The sequence below is a fragment of the Parambassis ranga genome, chromosome 20 (assembly GCF_900634625.1).
Source record: "Parambassis ranga chromosome 20, fParRan2.1, whole genome shotgun sequence".
Classification (NCBI taxonomy): Eukaryota; Metazoa; Chordata; class Actinopteri; family Ambassidae; genus Parambassis; species Parambassis ranga.
Window position 1 is genome coordinate 5255359 of NC_041040.1, and position 15629 is coordinate 5270987.

Consider the following 15629-nt stretch of genomic DNA (forward strand, 5'->3'; position numbering starts at 1 on the left):
CAGCCCCCCCCCCCACCCCCGCATGCGCGCTCTCTGACTAAAACTAACTACTGAACTTGTTGAAGCTGTTGTTCAAACTGATCACTGATCAATCTGCTGACCCATTTCTTGATTGACTGATCAGTTTAAATATTTATTAGGCCACAAAAACAGTCACAGTGGACGTCTTTCGATTGATTGATTAGCTGTAAAGTGGCACCCCCCCCAACACGCACACTGTGCAGCCATCTTTATGACACAATGACATGATGCATTCCCTCCCTCTAACCAACCCTTAAGAAGCCTTGTGTAAGGGTCTAGAACTGTTGAACTGCTCCTTTAATGTCATTTTACTGTCACCTTGTTTGTGTGGTAACATTTAACCCCTCTCACTGAAGCTGTACCTGACGGCCTGTTGCTATGGAAACAAAGACAGCTGTAGTCATGTGATGTGAACTGTCTAGGAGTTGAAGTCTTGTCTCCATGTAGTGTGCGAGTCTGTTTAAGCTGCACTGCATCTTTTCCCAGGTGACCTGAACACAGCATAGCAAACCACAGTCAGGTCAGCCATGTTGGACTTTTTAACCGATAGGTTCCGCTTGTTAACATTCTATGAGCACTGCAGAAAAGCATGACAACATATTTTCTGTATCTGTGACAGTAACTAAGAAAACTACTGGGTTACACCAAGCAGTGCGAGGCTAGGACAGCGGCCCCGTGTGTGTCACGTGACAGCAGAATCCCTCTGAGCCGTTCCACATATTTTCTACACCCAATAATTGGGTCATGTTTCCACAGAAACCTAAACTGTCCCTTTAAGATGTGTTTTCTAATTAAAGCTTCAAAGTTTAGCTTTAATTATGAAGTTTATCTCTGATGTGTTTTCCTCCCCACAGACTGAGAATTAAACCTCTCATCATAATCCACACAGCTCCTTCACTTAACCTTAATGGGATTCAGAGAAGCTCCTGTCACCATGGAAACGCCTGTTTATTAGTATGTGATCAATCAATGGAGCAGCCAGCACACTGCGCACACACAAACACTTCAGTCCACTTGTAAAAAAGTTTGTCTGTCATGAATAAAAGCACTTCCTGTAATGTGCGTCCAGGCAATCAGCTGTCTCTGAGTGATCATGTGACATAGGTGACAACGGTTTTAAGGTGTATATTGATCTGTCACAGCAGGGCGCTCTGAGCGTGCTCAGTTCTCTTCCTGTCAGGTGGCATCAAGCTGCTGAACAGCATCTGCATCATCACTCATCACAGCCTCAAACTGTTCAGCTGCGGCGTCCACAGCCACCACCGTCTCTTCCTGTTTGTACGTCAGCGCAGTTGCCATGTCATCGTCAAAGAGGATGGGCGGGGCGTCCTCATCTAGCGGCTTCCCGATGCCGTGCATGCGCTTCCTGTGTTGCTGCAAGTTGCCGTGGCGGTTAAAGCGGGCGGGGCAGAGGTCGCAGGTGAATGGCCGCTCACCGGTGTGGATGATGACATGCCTGGCCAGCTGCGAGCGGCACTTTTTGTCTTTGCCACAGATATGGCAGATGAAGCTCTGTGGTAGTCGCGCTCCGTTAGAGTGGACGACCTCGCGGTGCCTTTTCAGGTGGCTGAGGCGGCGAAAGCTGCGGCTGCAAAAGTCGCAGGCGAATGGTCGGGTCTCACTGTGGATCATCGAGTGACTCGCCAGCAGAGACCTGAATTTGAAAACCTTGCTGCAGACGGAACACGGGAAGACCTTCTCTGCAGAGCTCCTCCTCCGTTTGCCGGCGTGCACGTCGTTGGATTTGATGTTCAGGTGAACCCGGATGTGGTGCTGCTTCAAGCAGGTGGCGCGCTGGAAGCTGCGCAGACAGATGCTGCAGCGGTGAGGTTTGTCCCCCGTGTGGATGCGGGAGTGAGCGGCAAGCAGCGCCTCAGACTTTAGCCGCTTCCCACAGACGCTGCAGGCGAATGGCGTATCGGAGGGCGGGTTCTCCTCGCCATTCACTCGGTTGGCGTGGACCAGGATCTTGTGGCGCTTTAGCTGGTACTGGCGGCTGAACTTGCGCCCACAAATGTCACAGAGGTGTGGCCGCTCGCCGGTGTGGGTCTGGAAGTGGATGGTGAGCTGTGACCGACATTTGAACTCTTTGCCACAGAAGTCACAGAGCAGTGAGCTCGGCTGCTGCGGCTCTGCGGCACCATCGATGTGGACGATCTTTTTGTGGTGCTCCAGATCATTGGTCCTCATGTAGGCTTTAGGACAGAGGTCGCAGCGATGGGGTTTGACCCCAGAGTGGATGACCTCATGCGTCTTCAGCCTGGATCTGCAGCTAAAGGTTTTCCCACAGACGGCGCAGAGCCAGGCCTGCACCTGTCGCTGCTTCTCCAGCTTGGCGACACCGTTGGGGTGTAGTCGGTTAAGGTGGTGCTGCAGGTTGTCACGGCGGTTGAAGCGCAGCTCACACAGGTGGCAGGCAAATGGCTTCTTCCCCGTGTGGATGAAGGAGTGCCGGGCCAAGCTCGACTTGTTCTTCATCACTTTACCACAAACATCGCACATAATGCTCTCAGGCTCCAACTTCACCGCATGGACAGGTGCATGCTGGGAGTCCAGGTCCAGCTGCATGTCCCTGAGAGCCACGGGAGACGAGGGAGACTCGACATCTAAGGACACACAGAAATCAGAGTCAATAAAGTATCAAATGTAAATTAAAGTTTTCTGATAAACTAAACATTTCGGAAAATTACTAATAATAATGAAAGCTGCAGGCAGCGACGAACGGGCCCTCGCACGCCGCGCGACCCTGCTCTGTCTGTGATCCTCATTTGGCTGTGACGGGGCTGGATTGAACAGCGTGAGAGAAGTGCATGTTAGTGTGGAACATGGCACTTCCTGTCTCCACCACAAGGGAGCGTTGTGAGCGACACAGAGCATGATCACAGAGACGTCTGGATAAAGTATGCGGGTTTAAGCTGTCACATGAATCGTAGACAGACTTTGGCGAGCCTCAAAGGCCACGCCCTTTAAGTTAGAGAAAAGCTTTTGATAACTTTTGATCAGCAGGTCCTTTAGGTGACCTCCAGTAAATATCAAGTCAATCGGGACAAGTCCCTAGGAGGAGTTCGTCCACATACCAAAGGTGGAAATCTCCAAAATCGCCAACTTCCAGACGTTTTGGTGCGTCTTGGTATGATAAACATGTGTACTGATTTTCCTGCACCTACTCCAAACTAAGCCAAATGCGAGGGGGTTTTTAAAAATTCCAAGGGGTTAGCTCGGTGAGTTTTCTTATTTTGGAGGAGAAATAATAAAAACAAAGAAAACACATTACGATTACAACAGGGCCCTAATAAAAAATATGTTTCCTTTTACTTCCTGGATCTGCCGTCTCTCACCTCCTTCAGCTGGAGTCCAGGTGGGGTCAGCACTGTCCTCCTCCAACATCACCACCTCTCTTTGCTCCTCCTCCTCCTGCTGCACGTCAGCATCAGGCGGTTTTTGGCGGCGGCGGCGTTGTGATAAACTTCTTTTGTTTGCAAGCTGTTTCCTCTGGGGTCTGGACTGCGTGGGCTTTGTGGAGGGTCTGACTGCAGGTCGGATGGTTCTGGTTCTGGTACGGCTGGTGGTGCAGTGCTGCATCAGAGCGCCCCCGTCTGGTCCATCGGGCCTGACAGTAAAGCACTGCAGCAGCATGGAGGACGAGCCTGCGAACACATGACAGCTCAGCAGCCCGAAAGACACACACAGCAGACCTGTGGTGGTCTGCTGCCTCCTGCTGGCAGAAACACATCACTGCACATCGCTGAGGCTGAACTGCTCCTTCAAACTCCAATCCCCCTCTGACCTCTATTCTCATTAGTCTGGTTCATACTAAAGATGTCATAAACTGTGTTGGCTGTCTTCCTCGTAGTTTTGTGCCGCTCTCCCTGTGTCTGTCTCTCTCTCGCTCTCCCTGTGTCTGTCTGTCTCTCGCTCCCCCTCTCTCTTTGCAGGTCTCAAGACCTGCATGCTGACCTGCAGTCCGGACCCTGATCATTCCTATACTTATTGACTACACCAGTCTCTGCTGCTCATCTTTGTTTTAATGACTATTAATTGAATTTAATTCAACGTTCAGACCTAAACATGACTCTTCTTCATTCATTCAACCAGTCACAGATGTTTCTTCCGTGTGTTCTGCATCTCTGATCTGAGAATTCCGTCAGACCTACAGATAAACGGATGATGCTGGTGAAAAAATCCTGTCTGCATGACAGCCTGGTGCCTGTGGATCTACATCTAACAGATAACTAATTGCGAAATATTTCCTTTTATGAATATAGAGAAAACATTCAGAAGGTCTCATAGGGGTTAGACATCGGACACAGCCAGACCAACACAGGTCAGTAGGGAGACATTTAGAGCTGATGGAGGAGCAGAGGAACATCTTCAAGAGATGCTCCAACATTCTGAATGAAGAAGACCTGGGTGGCTGAGAACCTTCATCACATACAGAACCTCTAGAAACCCTCTGGGATTAATAAAGTTTTATCTTATGGCCAACATTCGGAGAGTCAGATCTGTCTGATCTGCAGCCAGGGGGCCACGTCTCACCTGAGTGTCTCCAGCTCAGCTGCTGAGTCAGCAGGTCCACCTGCACACCAGCATCTCTCCGCTCTGCTGAGTCACTCTGACAGCCCACCTCCCTGCACTCCTCCTCAGGACGCTCCCACTGGCAGGCCACCTCCCTCCTCCTCACTCCATCCTCATCTTTGTCTCCTCCGTCTCTCAGCAGGAAGACGCAGAGCTGCTCTCCTCCTGCAGGAGGCTCCAGGAGTCCAGATGACATCTTCACAACATCTGAGCACCGACAGTGACACAAAACAGGTTCAGGTTCACAGATGTTAGGACCTTCTGAAGCACACCTATGCTAACACCGTAATCATGAAAGCTACAAACCTGCTGAGCTGATCAAATGCATTCATTTTAAGATTTATGTAGCTTTACTGTATGAAACACACATGCCACAGCTGCAGCAGCTCAGAACCTATGTTTTTATTTTACAGAAGAGGCCATGTCTGCTAAATGCTAACTGGTTTAGCTTCACTGGAGATGATGCAGCTCTCATTCATAGGATTTCAGACTGAGGTGCATCTGTGTGCAGCAGAATTCACCCATTAGCTTTAAATGAGCAGGTTCTGACTGAAACAACAGCTGAAGCTACACAGCTCATGGAAATTAATCCTGATCAGAAGAATATAGACGATTCAAAACAGTTAAATAAATATGTTTAAATGACCAAACTCAAAGGGGCATTCTGTTGTTCATGTCCTGTAAATAATCAAATACAAATAGAACCAAAATGGGGTCAGGTCCATATCAGCTGAAGGTTCAGACTTCACACTGCGAGCTAAACAGAATGGTAAACTGGAACAAGTGCAGACCGGCCGGGCCAGCACAGCACAGCCCCCCGCGGGAAAACTCAGTGAGCCGCCGGACTTCCACAAGCTAATCCTAGCTCCATGCTAACACCAACTGCCGAGACAGCGTGCGTCCGGCAGACAGAGCGTTGGTTTACCTGAGAGCGGCGCAGTCCGCACGGAGGCTCCCTGGAGGATTTACCGCAAAATAAACGAGTTCACAGGCAGGACAGAATCCACTTCAGGCAGGAAACTACCCAAACACCGCCACCACACCAGGCCGCACCGGAAACACTTCTTCCTTCTTCTTTGTCTGTTCCGTGGGCAACGGGCACATGCGCCCTCTAGTGGCCAAAACACAAACTGCATCTCCGATTGTTTGCTATTAAAAGTATTTATCTATGATAAAAACAATGGACTTTGTTGAAAATACTGGATAATAATGTGTTTTAAAAACGACAAACACAAAAACAACAAAAAATGAGCTGTATGAATAAAACTGAATTAAATATCAATAACCAGAGCAGCCAGTGAGTGCTGGGGCCGCTGTAGCTCCACCGTTCTCCTCCTGCTGCTGTGCCACCATGTAGAATATGTACAGTGATCTGATTGGCCATCTGGAAGTGACCAGGAAATCAGTGAGGCGACAGACATGAGCTGCAGTGTGTATAGAGATTTTTAATTGTAATATTTTTCAGTCATACAACATAAATAAAAGCTTCCATTACAATAATTATGTCATCAGCACCAGAGCCACACATGAAGCGGGTTCGGACACAACCACAGATGACCAGAGCCAGACCCACGTCAGCCACGTCTAACCCTCAGAGCCAGATGTCAGCAGGTCAGATGTGCTGCTGGTCTGACTCTGGCTCTGCTGCTGGAACATTTACATCATGATTGTCTCTCTCCATGTGCTTCAGAATAACAACAACAACACCGAGAACAACCGAGGGAATAAATATTCTTGCTGCTTCCTCCTGTACATTATTAACAGATCAGCCTGCCTGCAGTCAGAAGCGTCCAGCTTCATCCAGCTGCTGAGCAAAACACAAAGAACCACAATGTAAAGGGGGCCAGGGTCCAAAGTGAGGGCGGTGTGGCCCCTGGTTTCCAGGCCAGTCAGTGTTACATCTGCAGCAGTGATCAAAAAACACCACTGAAGAAGACAGACAGTGATGCCTGTATGTCCAAAACACATACGCACATCTAAACACAACAACACACACAAAACACTCCACTTTCCGAGCTTTGTCCACATCACACAGTCCTCAGCGGATGATCAGAGAACCCGTTCAGAGGAGCGCCACCCTGATCTGCTGAGGACTTTGTGCGGTGGCTGAAAGCACAGGGTGGTAAGTGAGCGGAGCCGGATTCTTCTGAGCTGAACAGAGTCGACCAGACTTCAGTTTTAATGACTGGCTCCTTATGAGTGGAGTCCCACAAGGCTCGAGTCCGGGTTTGGCCACATAGTCCTTCAGAGATCTGTGCATGCTGGGGTTTGGGTCAGTTTCTGAGGTCCATGTGTGGAATCTGACACTCCAACACCTCAGCAGTCTGCTCGTCACTGGAGCAGCTGGAAACATTTTGGCATTTTAATTTCAAACTGTAAATAAAAAAGTTTTTGGCAACTCACGTTGTAACTAATCAATAAGCATAAATCATCTTGGCTGTGATGTCACAGACAGCTGCTGCTAGTAAATACTGACGATGTTTACTTGATAAAATCATAAAGTTCATCTTCATCCTGTCCGCTGTAGACCAGCTTCATCTTCACGTCTTCATCTTTTCAGCCATACATGCTGTCTGCCAGGAGGGGGCGGGGCCTGTCTGAACGTATGCAGGCTGCATCTGGGAGCTGATTGGTGCAGCTGCTGATCAACCACATGATTGGCTCTGATGGGGTTTGGTTTACGTTCAGCTCAACAAAAAACAACAAACAACACGACAAAGTGACATGAGGTGAGAAACAGTGTGTCAGTGTGTGTCCATGCTCGCAGACAAGCCAGTGCAAAGATGTCCTCCTCCTCCTCCTCCTCCTCCTCTTCAGTCAGTAGTCTTCCGCCTCTTCTCCGCAGGAGGAGCAGGAGGTGATGAAGGAGTCTACGCAGAGTTCAGATACTCCAGAGCGACTTCATAGCAGAACTTATACTGCTCCTGTGGGGGCAGAGGTCAGAGGTCAGAGGTCAACAACATTTAAACATGTTCAAACTGAACTCTGTGACGTCTCTGATAAGATGTGTTTACCAGCAGGTCCACCATGTTTGGTTTGTTATTTCTCAGCGTTTTAACGGCGTGAAAGACGTCAACACATCGCTGCTGTCGCAACATCTCACACACGATGCTGATGCTGCAGAACACGCCGCTGCGACCTCCCCCATTCCTGAGGGGGTGAGAATACAATCAGTTACACATTCTTACCACGAGATGGAGACAAAACATCACATGAAGACTGTATCAGCAGCAGCAGAGCAGAGGAGCTGTCAGGAGAACTCCGGCGCTCTGCTGCAGCAGTGAAGCTGTGTGTTACTGTGTGTGTGCTCACAGGCAGTGGACCACGGTGCGTCCCTCCCCACCGTCGTACTCCTCCTGCCATTTGTCCACCTGGTGAACAAGCTTGAGGAAGGAGCGCTTGGACACGGGTGTGTCGCGGTACATCGGCCAGCCCAGGAACTGGAACTGCTGCACCATGCGGTACCCATCCTGTGGCTGGAGGACACAGGGAGGACAGGGGGGTCAAAAAGAGGCACCTGATCTCCAGAACTACACCCCAGGATGAGCCGGGAGGGGGGGGGTTAAATCATTAAATCACACACACCCCCACAAGTCAACACTCACAGGATGGAAGAAAAAAAAAGTTTAGGAGGAGACAAAGAAAGGAGGACAGACAGGAGAGCAGAAGAAGAAGGAGCAAAGTGGAACAGGAGGAGGAGGGAGAGCGGGGAAGAGAGGCTGGAAGAAAAGGCAACATAAATGTAAGCAGACAGGGAGGAGAAAGGCTTCATATCAAACGCACTAAGAGCTAAATCCGACCTGCCATACAAGGCGGGTAGAGACCAAAGTCTGGATTAAAAACAGCTGATATTTGGTGAGGCGGCGGGAAGAAATGAGGTGCAGGAAAACTTAAACGCAGCCTGACAGGGAGGTGAGCGGGTTTAAATCCAACACACTCTGATCTAAATCTGGTGCGGCAAGACGGAAAGTGGAAGTTTCTATCAAACGTTAGCGCAGCAGAAATTCACAACAAGCCCACACTGAGGGGGGGTTACAGATGTTAGCTAGCAGGCTATTTACAGATTAGCGTAGAGTGTTCCTGGCTGAGCGCAGACACAGGAACACACTCCATCCTGACTCACAGCAGCAGCAACTTCCTTAACAACAAATCTGTGAGGGCGGATAAAAGAAGCGCACCCTGGCTGTGTTGTAGATCCTGAAGATGCGGCTGATGACGTCCTCCTCCAGATCTGCAGAGACAAACTCCACCTGCAGCGAGCCGAGGCGATGGAGGCCGTTCTCCGGCCAGTACTGAGGACACAGCTGACAGACAGAGGCAGGTTATTGATCCGCTCACCATCAATAATCTGTGTGTGTGTGTGTGCTCACCTGTGCAGGGTCCACATCATTCAGCATGACGATGGAGGTACAATGGTAGTCGAGGACTAGACGCCAAAAGTCCTTGACTGTGTTGGGCAAAGGATGCTGGGTAACAATGAACGCTGACGGCTGCTTGTAGCTCTGCATCAGTGACACACACACATATGACAGTTACACAACAGGCAATGATGTCACACAGGTGAAGAGGTGAACTGATGCTTTACAATCAGTACTGTGTAGAGAAGGTTGAAGCAAGGCGTCACATGGTCTGAAAGAGGAGTCAAGGAAGAATCTACGTTAAGCTGAAGAACCTTCCCTCAACAGAGGTGGAGGCCTCAGACATCATCTTTCTACCACATACAATGCAGCTTCCATCCATTCCAGGAAGTTTCACTCCAAGTCACATGTTCACAGCAAGAACAAAGGGCTGTCCACCAGTCCCCCTCCGGCAGTCTCATAGTTGTTAGCCACTCGTTAGACACACCTGGCCCAGGCAGCCAGATCATCACAGGTAATTATTTTGAACTGATGAAGCTGCTTGGATGAGCAGCGAAACGTCTTCAAGAAAACTCCACAAGTCCAGACGCCTTGCTTCAATCTTCTCTACGTATGATGACCTGGATGACTGAGAATCTTCATCAACAATCAGTACTGTGTAATACAGATCATGTGACCAGATCCCCTAAGTGTGTGCAGTACGTACGTCCATGAGTGCGGCGTTGATGTAGTTGGAGCTCTCTCCGTCGATGGTGATGAGGAACGGCAGGCAGCGGTCAGGAGGCAGCACGTCCATGCAGCGGTTCTTCTCGTGGTTTCTAGGCAACAATGCGATGCTGCAGTCTTCTACTCGCAGGGTGGGCGTCACCATGTTTAGCGTCTAAGCACAGAAGCACAGCCATCAGTATGTCACAGTAACACATGCACGGAGAGGCGTGTGTTCTCATTACCCTGAACTCCTCTTTGATCTGACTGGAGTTGGTCTGAGGGTCCAGTCGGTTCATCTCGTAATAAACCGACCGCAGCTGATTGGCTGGGATTGCCGTGTCACCACAGAGACACGCCTCCAAGATGGCGTCATGGATGAAGACATACTGCTCCTGGCAGACATGTGGGGGAGGGGGAGAGACGTTTTATTAACAATATTCCTCCACCAGGTTTGATTGACAGGAGGAATGTTGGTGAAATGTCACTTCATAAAAGATTTATGTCAACGGGGGGGGGGGGGGGGGGCAGATGAGTGACATTAAAAGTTAGAGAAGGTCACTGTTCGTCCATTTCTGTCGCATCCTCTCAGTGAGACATGCTGCAGTCTGAAGGGAGGAAGAGCTATTTTACCTTTAGTCACTGAAAACCTGCCGTGCCGCAGATCTGACTGTTCTGTTAGGAACATATGGTCCTAGCAGGTCCTGCAGAGATCACAGAGCTAGTCCAGGTACGGGGAAGGGAGGACTTACAACCACTCTTTCAAGTATCTTAGAAGTAAAGGTTAGGGTTAGGGTTAGGGAGTGTCTGGGTCTAGTGGAGGTTTTTTAAGCATAGGTCTGATCACGGCAGAGTTAAAGCCTGGTCCATATCCTGCTGCAGCTTGATCTGTCCTAACATGGAGTCTCCGATCACAGGAGTAACATCCTCAAGGAGCCGCGATGGGAAGAGGCATGTTGGGAGGCCGATGGCCAGTAACCATTAAAGGACCACCGTACCTTTCCAACCTGTGTGTATTGTGCATTCGAGTACCTCAGTCTGGACCATGTTGACCCTTCGTGCTCGCAGCTCTCGGACGCAGTTGTAGATGTCGACCACACCCTCTCTCTCTGCCATGTCCAGCATGATGTCGATCACTATGAAACACCCTGTGCGTCCCGCTCCCGCACTGACACACACACACACACACACACGTTAATACTACACCCATATATATATATATATTCAAAAGATGATTAAAGACCAACCTGCAGTGGACCGCTGTGGGGCCAGCAGTGGGCGGAGTTTTAGCTTTGACACGGCGGATGAAGCCCAGCAGTCCGGTGGCGTGGAGCGGGACACCGTGATCGGGCCAACCGGTGAAATGAAACTGCCGGATCTCCCTGATCTCTGCCACGCCCCTCTAAACACACCACAAGAGCTCAGCTTAGACACTCAACATGTACCACTGTCATGGTGACAAAGTATAGGTTATGACTATATGTATATGTATGGGGCCGGTGATCACATGGCAGGTCACATGGCAGGTCACATATGACCTGTGCTGCTCAGTGGTCTGTGCTTACCTTTTCCACAGCGAAGGTCCGGATGACGTACTCAGACAGCAGCTGAGTCTCGATCAGCGTCACCTTCATGTCACCGTAGATCTCGGTATCATCAGGCCAGTACTTACAACACTTCACCTGCACACACACACACACACACACTGAGGACTGTTGTTTATTCACAATAAATAAATGGACTCATTAATTAAACAGAACAATACCAGCCGTTATTAAAACCTTATTCGAAGCTCCGCCCCCTCCTGTCCTCATTAACAACTAATTACTGCTAATCTAATCACACTGTCACCGTGGCAACCAATGAGAAGAACAGGTTGGGGAAGGGTAGTAAAAAATCAGGCTAACATGACTGTGCATGTGTGTGTGAGTGTGTGTATGACCGAGAAAGACAGAGGGAGATAATCAGCCAGATCTATCCCACAATCCCCCTGTGCGGCTCTCCTGGAGTGGGGGAACAGATCCCCAGTGTCTTCTGGGTAATGAGAGCTGGGATGGTGAGCCCGCCTGCAGGTGTGTGTGTTTGATCTCAGGTTAAATCCTTCAATTTCAGGAGGAAAAGAGTGGCATTTTATCCTACGCCTGAGCATCTCACACACACACACAGTTTAAACCCTGAATGAGTGTTTTCAGGTCACAGAGCTGCAGCACACTGCTACCAGACTGAAATACAGGTTGGATCTCTGACTCTGAAATCTAATAAAAGGCTTTAAGGTGCACAGACACACGTCTAACTTCACAGACGGCTTCTCATTTGGATGGAAAGTTGTGATGAACACAGTGCTGCAGTCTAAACCTGCAGATATATGCATGACTGACACAGGGATACACACACACACTCACACAGGTGAATGTGTTGCATGTGTGTATCGCCTTCTTTGCACCTTCTTTGATTATAAATGAAGGCTGAGCCATCGACCAGACAAACAAATCAACCACATGAAAGTCAGGGGAGAGTCCCACGTGAAACCAGCAAGAAGGAGGGGAAGTGACAGGTGCACTGTGGGAAATGGAGTCCCAAACTTCATCAGAGAGGCACAAACAACCAGATGGCCACAACAATCAGTCTGTGTGTGTGTGTGTGTGTGTGTGCGTGTGGACTTACCCGCCCCACCTCCACCAGGTTGGTTACCATGACGATGGCAGCAGTGTTCTCCTGCCAAATCATCCGCCAGAAATCATACACCGTCTCCTGCATGGGACCTGACAAACACACACAGACACACAAACTTCATATTAGACAGCAAATCAGCAGGCGGCACCAGAGCTGTACATGAATTATAATGACTCTTTTAATTAATTCAGATGACACACACACACACACACAAACACACACAGAAAATGTTTTTAATCACTGTTGACAGTCTGTGTTTTGACGAGCTAATTAGTTCATGCTAATCCATTCCTGTCCTCAAGTGTTTTACAGCAATGAACACACACACACACTCTCGCTCCATATTCATGCTCACACACTGAACACTGGGATTTGCTCAGGATTATTACCTGCAGTTTGGTTGTCAAACACAAAGTTTAGAATCCTTCTGGTGACACCTGTGGTCAGCTGAGATAACTGCAGTTGACTGCAGCCTACGTCTATTTACTTTATATAGATAATATACAGAGGTAGTTTAACACCACAGAAGAAGAATCCCTCCAGTGAAGGTGTGTTTATGTCATGACAAACAGTGGAGCCTGCAGGCGCCCTGCCTGCTCCTGAGGAGTGAAGCAGAGGATGCTAAGCTATGCTAGGCAGGGGGATGCTTACCTTGGGTAGCAACGTAGTGATTGGGTCTGTGGTAGCCCTGAGAGGAGAGAGAAGGACAGAAGTATTACTCTCAGACCTGATGGGCACTCTGCCTGTGGACAGTCATCAGGTGTAGTCGGCACTAAAATCTGATCACTGGGTCTCAGTCATTCAGGCATGTTGAATCTCTCTGATGTGATCTGATCAAAGACCCCACTGCAAACACGTGTTGCCAACAGCCAATGAAAAGAGAGGGCGGGACAAAGGTGACAGCGTCAGAAGACGACAGGAAGCAGCGGGAATACAAAACCTGCTGAAGTCAGTCTGTTAGTGAGTCCTCCTAGTCTTTAAAAACCTGTCCCCAGACTTAGCTGCATTATCAACATGATCAACAGTTTATAAGTATGAGTGTAAATATTTAAGTATAACAGCAAGTTTACATGTTATGGCTACTAGTGTCATTGCTGAACATCCCCCTGGGATTAATGAAGCCTGTCTGATTCTGAATAAGCTGCTCACACAGATCACATGTGAACAGGAGTATTCCTGCAGCTGCAGCTCCACCTCCTGCACCACAGCTCCTCACAGGAACACTGACGTTTCCTCTGAGTTTGTTTACACAGTCAACACCAACCAAGCTGACTGAGGACCGCCGTCACCATGGAAACAGAGATGACCAGGACGTTTCAGACTGACCTTTAAAGGAAAGTAAACTCCTGTGTGTGTACTCACATCGATGTAGTTGGCGTTGATGTAGTCGGAGCCGCCCTCTCCGTCCTGAGGCTGCAGACGCACACGAGAATGATCGTCTAACACACACACACAGAAGCACACAGTTGTTAATTAGTTTGGGTGTCGTCATGGTGATGCTCAACACAACTAATTAGCTTCTAAATAAACTAATAACACATTAATGAGCACTTAATTACATTCATTCAGCTGAATGATACAAACACAGAGGGCTGTGTGTGTGTAATTCAAATCCAAACAGTCACATTAAATATCAGTTCAATTACATTAAACGATAAAAGCTGACACTAAACATTCTAACAGCATGTAGCATGTAGCATGTCCTCTTCTGCCTTTAAAGTTCTGAATCAACTACTGGCAGCTTGTATCTCCTGAAACATTAAAAACAAGCAATGAAGCTCCGCCCCACAGCTCTGACCCCACCTCCATCACATCTCTTCACACGGGGCAGTGTGTTGGCTTCATCACAGCTACAAATAAGAGAAGCTCCAAAAAGTTCTGTTCTACATCAACCAGAACACACGAACATCTGGAAAGTCTCAAACATCTAGAACCCTAAAGAGAACTCCAGAACATCCTGACACACTGTGCTGACACACACACACTGTCAGTGTGTTGATGCTTCCACAGTGCCTCTGAGCCTCGGCTGTAACACACTGGAGGTTGTGAGTACATACAGGCAATGATGTTGCCGTAGCGATTCTTCATGCGGTTCTCGTCCTTTTTGGCAGAATCCCACGGAGCAGACTGTCCTTCGAAAAAACTCTGAAAAGACACAGAGAGTGTGTGTGAGGAGGATCCGGAGTGATGAAATGCTCTGAATGACTTCATGCATAATGCAGAGGATGCGTTTGATTTTCTGTTTTCTCCCTGAACCCACACAGCCCAGAGTTTCTGGTCAGAGCAGATGATTAAGTCCAATTATGAGGAAGGAGGCTCAGAGAGAAGCCGGGGGCGTCTAAACACACACTGATGGCTGCTCAGAGGGGGAAACAGGCCCAGCTTTAAACCACAGAGAACACACTGGATCACATGACACATCCTGACAGAGAGAGGGATGCCATCATATATATAAACTGTATATATATATAAATCAGCCGCAATAACACCACTGACATCTGTCTGTCTGTGTGTATGTTTGTGTGTATCTCTGTGAATATGTGTGTGTGTGTATCTCTGTGAATATGTGTGTGTGTGTGTGTGTGTGTGTATGTTTGTGTGTGTATCTGTGTACCTCTGTGAATATGTGTGTGTGTGTGCGCACACAGTTCACACACACTTTGATCCACGGCAGCTTCCTAGGTTGCTCGTTAAAATGCCTGCAGACAGATGTGAGTGAGTGTGTGTGTGTGAGACAGCACTCTTAACAGCTTCAGACATCCATCAAACTGAGAGGTGAAGGATGTCACACACACACACACACACACACACTGAGGAACAAAGAGGAAACAAAAAAAGAAAAGAATAAAAGGACAGAATGAACTAATGCCTGCTGGCATCCACTACTGTGTGTGTGTGTGTGTTTTCTCTTCAGTTTCAGGTGCTAATGCTAAATGCTAGCTGTCCTCCTGTCACTAAGGAGGTCAAAGGTCAGAGATCATGACTTTAGTGAGAGTTACACAGTAGGGGACACACTGTGTCATCACACAGGTTTGATTGGCGGATCACTTCCCTCTGTGCGTGTGTTTGTTTGGACAAACTGGAGAACAATCTGACGTTTGTGTTGATAAAAACAGATAAATATGTTCACTGTGTGTGTCTACCAGCACCTAGCTGTCTGTGCTGTCAGTGCTGTCTGTACTGTCTGTGCTGCCAGTTCTGTCTATGCAGTCTGTGCTGTCAGTTGTGTTTGTGCTGTCTGTGCTGTCAGTGCTGTCAATATGGTCTGTGCTGTCAGTGCTGTCAATGCGGTCTGTG

General features: G+C 48.6%; 2 protein-coding genes across 4 annotated transcripts in view; both read right to left on the reverse strand.

The window, feature by feature from the left end:
• Positions 1 to 950: 950 nt before the first annotated feature.
• On the reverse strand, positions 951 to 5663 carry LOC114453533 (zinc finger protein 2-like). The gene is made up of 4 exons (XM_028433484.1): positions 5522 to 5663; positions 4558 to 4803; positions 3360 to 3668; positions 951 to 2627 (listed from the first exon to the last, which is right to left on the reverse strand). The coding sequence occupies exons 2-4, from the start codon at positions 4790 to 4792 to the stop codon at positions 1198 to 1200; spliced, it is 1974 nt and encodes a 657-aa protein (XP_028289285.1). The 5' UTR covers positions 4793 to 4803; positions 5522 to 5663; the 3' UTR covers positions 951 to 1197.
• A 366-nt stretch (positions 5664 to 6029) lies between these two features.
• Positions 6030 to 15629, reverse strand: part of LOC114452992 (receptor-type tyrosine-protein phosphatase mu-like) — a 39103-nt gene continuing 29503 nt past the window's right edge. For all 3 annotated transcript variants that reach the window (XM_028432583.1, XM_028432582.1, XM_028432581.1), the window contains 14 exons: positions 14390 to 14477; positions 13695 to 13771; positions 12984 to 13020; positions 12324 to 12421; positions 11225 to 11341; positions 10907 to 11061; positions 10692 to 10827; positions 9905 to 10054; positions 9661 to 9834; positions 8967 to 9098; positions 8775 to 8900; positions 7909 to 8072; positions 7611 to 7746; positions 6030 to 7520 (listed from right to left, as the gene is read on the reverse strand). In XM_028432583.1, the coding sequence (XP_028288384.1) occupies positions 7467 to 7520; positions 7611 to 7746; positions 7909 to 8072; positions 8775 to 8900; positions 8967 to 9098; positions 9661 to 9834; positions 9905 to 10054; positions 10692 to 10827; positions 10907 to 11061; positions 11225 to 11341; positions 12324 to 12421; positions 12984 to 13020; positions 13695 to 13771; positions 14390 to 14477 (1644 nt within the window). In that variant the 3' untranslated portion in view covers positions 6030 to 7466. The remainder of the gene's footprint in view (positions 7521 to 7610; positions 7747 to 7908; positions 8073 to 8774; positions 8901 to 8966; positions 9099 to 9660; positions 9835 to 9904; positions 10055 to 10691; positions 10828 to 10906; positions 11062 to 11224; positions 11342 to 12323; positions 12422 to 12983; positions 13021 to 13694; positions 13772 to 14389; positions 14478 to 15629) is intronic.

What these genes read in the sequence shown, in the direction of transcription:
- LOC114453533 (XM_028433484.1), bottom strand. Translation starts at nt 4,792, where the DNA reads ATGTCATCTGGACTCCTGGAGCCTCCTGCAGGAGGAGAGCAGCTCTGC. An exon ending in GCTGAGCTGGAGACACTCAG is followed by an intron (nt 3,669 to 4,557) that starts GTGAGACGTGGC and finishes ATGTGTTCGCAG; the next exon opens with GCTCGTCCTCCATGCTGCTG. An exon ending in CTGGACTCCAGCTGAAGGAG is followed by an intron (nt 2,628 to 3,359) that starts GTGAGAGACGGC and finishes GTGTGTCCTTAG; the next exon opens with ATGTCGAGTCTCCCTCGTCT.